The sequence below is a fragment of the Jatropha curcas genome, chromosome 5, assembly GCF_041381405.1.
Source record: "Jatropha curcas cultivar XTBG-Jc1 chromosome 5, XTBG_Jcur_1.0, whole genome shotgun sequence".
Taxonomy (NCBI): Eukaryota; Viridiplantae; Streptophyta; class Magnoliopsida; order Malpighiales; family Euphorbiaceae; genus Jatropha; species Jatropha curcas.
The window spans coordinates 2,288,241-2,293,986 of NC_143155.1; the positions used below are offsets into that span (position 1 = coordinate 2,288,241).

At 31.6% G+C, this 5,746-nt stretch overlaps 1 protein-coding gene and 1 non-coding gene across 2 annotated transcripts; one reads left to right on the forward strand and one right to left on the reverse strand.

The window, feature by feature from the left end:
- The first annotated feature begins 471 nt into the window (after nt 1-471).
- On the forward strand, nt 472-544 carry TRNAA-AGC (transfer RNA alanine (anticodon AGC)). Its single transcript has one exon. It is a non-coding gene; the product is annotated as a tRNA-Ala (tRNA).
- Nucleotides 545-3,094: 2,550 nt separating this feature from the next.
- Nucleotides 3,095-5,358, reverse strand: LOC105637180 (elongation factor 1-beta). The gene is made up of 6 exons (XM_012220598.4): nt 5,187-5,358; nt 4,973-5,089; nt 4,742-4,817; nt 4,249-4,369; nt 3,529-3,642; nt 3,095-3,422 (listed from the first exon to the last, which is right to left on the reverse strand). Exons 1-6 carry the CDS (start codon nt 5,267-5,269, stop codon nt 3,259-3,261), a joined length of 675 nt encoding a protein of 224 aa, XP_012075988.1. The 5' UTR covers nt 5,270-5,358; the 3' UTR covers nt 3,095-3,258.
- Nucleotides 5,359-5,746: the final 388 nt, after the last annotated feature.

Consider the following 5,746-nt stretch of genomic DNA (forward strand, 5'->3'; position numbering starts at 1 on the left):
ACTAGCCGTTATGTAACCGTTTATGGCTGTTGGGAGGGGTAATTACGAGATTTCACAATAAAATTTAAATAAAAAAAACCACATCTTACAGTTTATAATGGCTAGAACCGCCGGTTCGAACCGCCGGTTCTAATCGGATGGGGAACCGGCGGTTCTAACCGGATGGGGAACCGGCGGTTCCAATCCGGTTCCGATCGGTTTTCTAGAACCGCCGGTTTCGGTTCCAGAAATCTGGAACCGGAACCGGAACCGGAACCGAACCGAAAATCTCCGGTTCTAATTTCGGTTCGGCCCGGTTCCGATTACGGTTTGGGACTGGTTCAAACCGACGATTCCAGTTCCCAAAACCGTAATATGGCCACCTTTAAGTATTTCACGTTGTTTATACTCCCTATTTAATAGGGAAAGTTTTTAAAAATATAAAAATATGATTAAGTGGGATAAAATATATAAAAAAATTTTAAATATAAAGGGGATATAGCTCAGATGGTAGAGCGCTCGCTTAGCATGCGAGAGGTACGGGGATCGATACCCCGCATCTCCATTTTTATTTATTTTTATTTTTTATGTATTTCACGTTGTTTATACTCATTTAACGGGGGGAGGTTTTTAAAATATCTATGGTAGAGCGCTTGTTTAGCATGGGGATTGATACCCCACATCTCCATTTTTATTTATTTTTATTTTTTATGTATTTAACGTTGTTTATACTCATATTTAATAGGGAAGGTTTTTAAAAGTATGAAAACTTGTTTGGATGAGATAAAAAATATGAAAAAATTTAAAATTTATAGGAGACGTAGCTTAGATAGTAGAACGTTCATTTAGCATGCGAGAAGTATATGGATCGATACCTCTATCTTCATTTTTATTTATTTTTATTTTTTATGTATTGCATGTTGTTTATACTCATACTTATTAGGAAAAATTTTTAAAAATATTTGGCTTGTTTGGATTAAATATAAAATATGAAAAAATAAAAATATGTGTGGGATGTAGTTTAGATGGTAAGGTGCTTATTAAGCATATGAGAGGTACAAAGATTGATATCTAGCATCTACATTTTTATTTATTTTTATTTTTATTTTTATTTTTTACGCATTTTACGTTGTTTATACTCGTATTTAATTTAGAAAAGTTTTTAAAAATATCTAAATTGTTTGGATTAAATAAAAAATATTAAAAAGATTAAGATATGTACAGAATGTATCTCAAATGGTAAAACGCTTACTTGTCATGTGAGATGTACGGAGATTGATATCTGTATCTCCATTTTTATTTATTATGTATTTCAAGTTGTTTATACTCGAATTTACTAAGGGAAATTTTAAAAATATCTAACATTGTTTGGATTAGATAAAAAAGATGAAAAAGATTAAAATATATAGTAGATGTAGCTTAGATGATAGAGTGTTCATTTAGCATGCGAAAGGTATAGGGATTGATATTTTGCATCTTCATTTTTTATCTTTTTTACGCATTTTACATTGTTGTTTATACTGGTTGTATTTATTTTTTATATAAAATTTTTAGTTTAGATTTGAAATATTTTTTACTAAATGACAAAAAAAAAAACTAAAATAAATGAGTATATATTGGCTTAAGTTTTTAGGAAAAATTGGTTGGTTCAATTAATATTGTATAAAATTTGATTTTGTTCAATTTCAACCGAGTTAATTTGATTTTGATCAAACCGACCACTAGCACATCATGTGATAAATCTTTTCATTTTTGCTTCAACATCAGCCTCCATATATTTTTTTATTTGGATTACGAATAATTGTAGGTAAAATTATAATAAAAAGAACTATAATTACTAGACACGTGAATGGTGGATGAGAAAGAAAGACCGTATAAACTATTTGGTTGGTAAACGCGTAATGTATAAACTTACCCTTGAAGTTTATGCTATTTGCTTTATGGCAATTTTAAATTTGCGAGGAACTATCATGACTTTATATTTTTATATTTTAATAATAATTATATCTCTCACCAAATAAAATAATTTCATAAAAGTTCAATTATGATCATATATTTTATAAAAGTTCAATCATTATCCTATATTTGTACATTTTATTTTTGGCGAGGGGCATAATTATTACTGAAATATGAAAGTATAAGGCTTCCTGCATACTTGAGAGTATCACAAGATAAACCGTGTAAACTTCAGGGTTAAATATATGCATTTTGCCTTTGGTAAAAACAATAAAAAATATAATTTAGAAAAAAAAAATTTTTTAAAAATAGTAATCAAAAACTAAAGAGTACTTCATGTTTCTAATAAATAAAAAACGAAAAATAAATAACTATAACAAACGGGCCCAAGCCAACGACACGTACTAGTTTGATCAATTAAAATTTAAAATCTCTTTTTTTTAAAATATAAATAGAAAGATAAGGGTAGATTTATGCCACACTTTCGGATATACAATAACAGTTGGTGAACCTCAAAGTGAAAGTTTTATCAAGTGATCCATATTGTCTTCTTATTTCCTTTTGCGGAGATAATGTTAGATTTGTTGTATGAACTTCCTATGCTTTTCGAATTTTAGTTTTTGAATAATCGAGTATTTTAAGTTTTTAAAATTTGCAATAAGATGTTTCATAAAGAGATGGACAAATTTGGACACGTGGATCCATGTCATTCCCTTCATTTATTGAACTTTGTTGAAATAGATACAACTTAATTGCGTAAAATTAACTATTTATTGAAAAGAGAAATTGCATGTTTATTCAGCAAAATAAATTTATTTGACAAAATTAATTATTAGAGTTTAAAAATCAATTCAAATACTATAAATATTATAAAAAATAATATTTAAAAACGCTAAAAGTTAAATTTTTATTCAATGCAAAATGATTTGATACGATGGATATGATTTAACGTGGGCAATAGGGCCCTTGACAATACACATCCGCCTTTTTGCTTTCACCTCTCAAAATTTGCCAACTAGTGACAGTTTCCATATTTATTTGGAAAACAGTTACTTCAGTTAAAACCAGCTCTACAGGCGAAAGCAAAGCAGCTTCCAAAGGTGAAAGTCTGATCCACAGGGAAGGACTTGTGAACTTTGAGGAGGTAACCAACAGAACGGGTTTTTAATTGTTCATTTTTTCAATTCTCACCAATCTAGAGAACAGAAACAGAAGATGGAAAAATGTTGGGAAAAAAAAAAAAGAAAGAAAGAAATCACAGACCAAAAATACTAAGTTGCCAAAATGGCTAACACTAGAATCAGTAGCATATAAGTATTTTGCTTATATTTTGTTGAAGGCAACAATGTCACAGCTCTGAATATATTCGTTGCAAGGCTCAACTGTCAGATGTTCCTCTATGAGAGAATCAACGGAAACAAGGTCATCAACAATGGTGAGCATGATCTGCAATTTCTTGATGCCATAACCAACTGGAACAAGTTTTGCTGTGACATACAAACAATGAAGCATTAACATCGGATACTAATAAAACAAACAGAAATTTACTGGAAGTAACAGTGTATTAATAAATTATAATGATCCAAAGCGTACATGCTCCCCACAGTAGACCAGGCATCTCTATACTTCGAACTGCCTCCTCTAACTTCTTCATATCTGTCTCATCATCCCAAGGCTTCACATCCAGAAGAACAGAAGATTTTCCACCTAGAGATTGATCAAAAGGTCAACCAAATATTCAACCACAAGCACAAAGAAACATTTAGAAAAGGACTTCAATTTTCATAGGCTATATATGCTAGCACTAAATATGCATTCAAATCCAAAAGAACAGAAGATTTTCCAACAGATTGATCAAAGGTCAAAATGACAGAATATTCAATAATTCAGTCCTATACCACATGCAGAAGTTATTTTTTGCTATTGAATTCAGAATTCCCATTATATCAATAAAAATCAAAGTCCTAATTTCCTAGAAGAATAAATTTCAAACATCCAACTTAATCTATGCGAGCACTAAATATGTATTCAAATCCAAGAGAAAAGAAAATTTTCCAACATATAAAAATCAAAAAATGACAGAATATTCACTAATTTATTGCAATAGCACGAAAGCATAAAAATTTAGTTTAGTCGAGAGGGATGAATTTTACAAAAGCTGACTAGTTCACTGAATTGAGACCTCCCAGTTCTTCTGTTCTATCAATCAAAGTCAAATTCATATACAGAAAAATTACAAAGAACTGACTTAGTATATCCAAGTAAATTTGAATTCTACAAAAAAAAAAAAAAAAAAAAAAAACTGAAGCTTACTCTCTTTCTTCTTGGAGGATTCCTTTTTAGCTGCCCTCTCCTCTGCTGCCTTCTTGTCCTCCTCAGTCTCATCACCAAAGAGATCCAAGTCATCGTCGTCATCTCCAGCAGATGCATCAGCCTACAACAGCAAGAGGAATAAATTGCGAGACAAAATTAGAAACAAGAAATCCATCTATCTTGCTATGAAAAGGTGCATCAAAATAGCAAAGGGAATAAATTGCAAGACCAAAAACACTTACCAAACCTATAAATCACATAAGTTGCATGTGGAACAACAAACAAATGCTTATTAGTAAAAACATAACTGTTCCAAGCTCAAACACTAGCATCTTAATATTCATGATTGGCTAGACTTAGAACAACTTAAGATTCAGAATTAATTGTGTAAACCCAGAAGTTCGTATTTAATCATAGAAAAGATGAAATTCTTTTGTTCCTACTTCAAGACACCATAATTCATAAGTGAGATCAATAAAGCCGACAGACAAACCTTAGCAGGGGCAGCAGCTTCAACTGGATCAGCACCTCTGCCACCAATTCTTACCCCAACAGATTTTCCAGGGAAACTGTAAATAATCAAATCAAACCAGACAAATCAGTAAACACAAACAAAACATAATAAGTAAAATTAAAGTGAAAAAACATATGCTTTATTGAAAGAAACTAAAACCCACAAAAAATTTAGTGAAAAAAAAAAATAAAAATAATATAGAAAACTAACCTTTTGGCAAGAAGTGAATCTACAGAAGCATACCACTTGCTGGCATTGGGGAAAGCATCTCCAGGCTTCCCCACAACGGCAGCGTATACCTTTATATCATCCTTTGACAGATGATCCCTGATTAGAAATTGAAAAAACAATGAGACCAACTAACAATTTCTATCAGCTTTATGCTCAATCAAAAAAATTGAAAGAAAAAAAATGAAAAAAATACCCAGAAATATAAGATTTTCCGGCGAGAAAGGCATCGAGAGCCTTGAGGCCTGATTCAGTATGGAGATCAGAAAAGACAGCCATTGATAATGAAGTGAAGAGAGTAGAAGAGAGACAGTAGGAGAAATAGAGGCGACTAGCAGACCTAAAGGGGAGAAAGATATCGTTTAGTTAACGTGTGATATTTATATCATGTGGAAGGATGGAAAAGAAAAACCCTAGAAATGGAATTGATTTTTGGATATTCTGCTTCTTTCTAATTTTCTTGACAGTGAATTCGTCTTTACCAAACAGTCCCTAACGATTCTAGGATTTGGGCTACCGCAAATGGGTTGGTTTGGTGATAAACTTTTTGTTTGGCCCCATTCTACTTGGTTTTGGAATGGCCTTCAAATTATTAGGCAGAACCGGTCTGGTTTCAAACCAATTAAACTGTCCAGCCGAACTATCCGGTTTTAATTGATATTTAAACCACATCGGCTTCAATCGAACCAGATAGTTCGGTCACTCTGATTAGTTTTTATCGTTTATTCAGTTTTGAGCCTAACTAATTATTTTTGT

Bases quoted from the DNA above. Each gene is read 5' to 3' on its own strand.
- LOC105637180 (XM_012220598.4), bottom strand. From the start codon at position 5,269: ATGGCTGTCTTTTCTGATCTCCATACTGAATCAGGCCTCAAGGCTCTC. The intron at 3,643-4,248 runs GTAAGCTTCAGT...ATCAATCTCTAG, and splicing joins ATCCTCCAAGAAGAAAGAGA to GTGGAAAATCTTCTGTTCTT. The intron at 3,423-3,528 runs GTACGCTTTGGA...TGTATGTCACAG, and splicing joins TGGTCTACTGTGGGGAGCAT to CAAAACTTGTTCCAGTTGGT.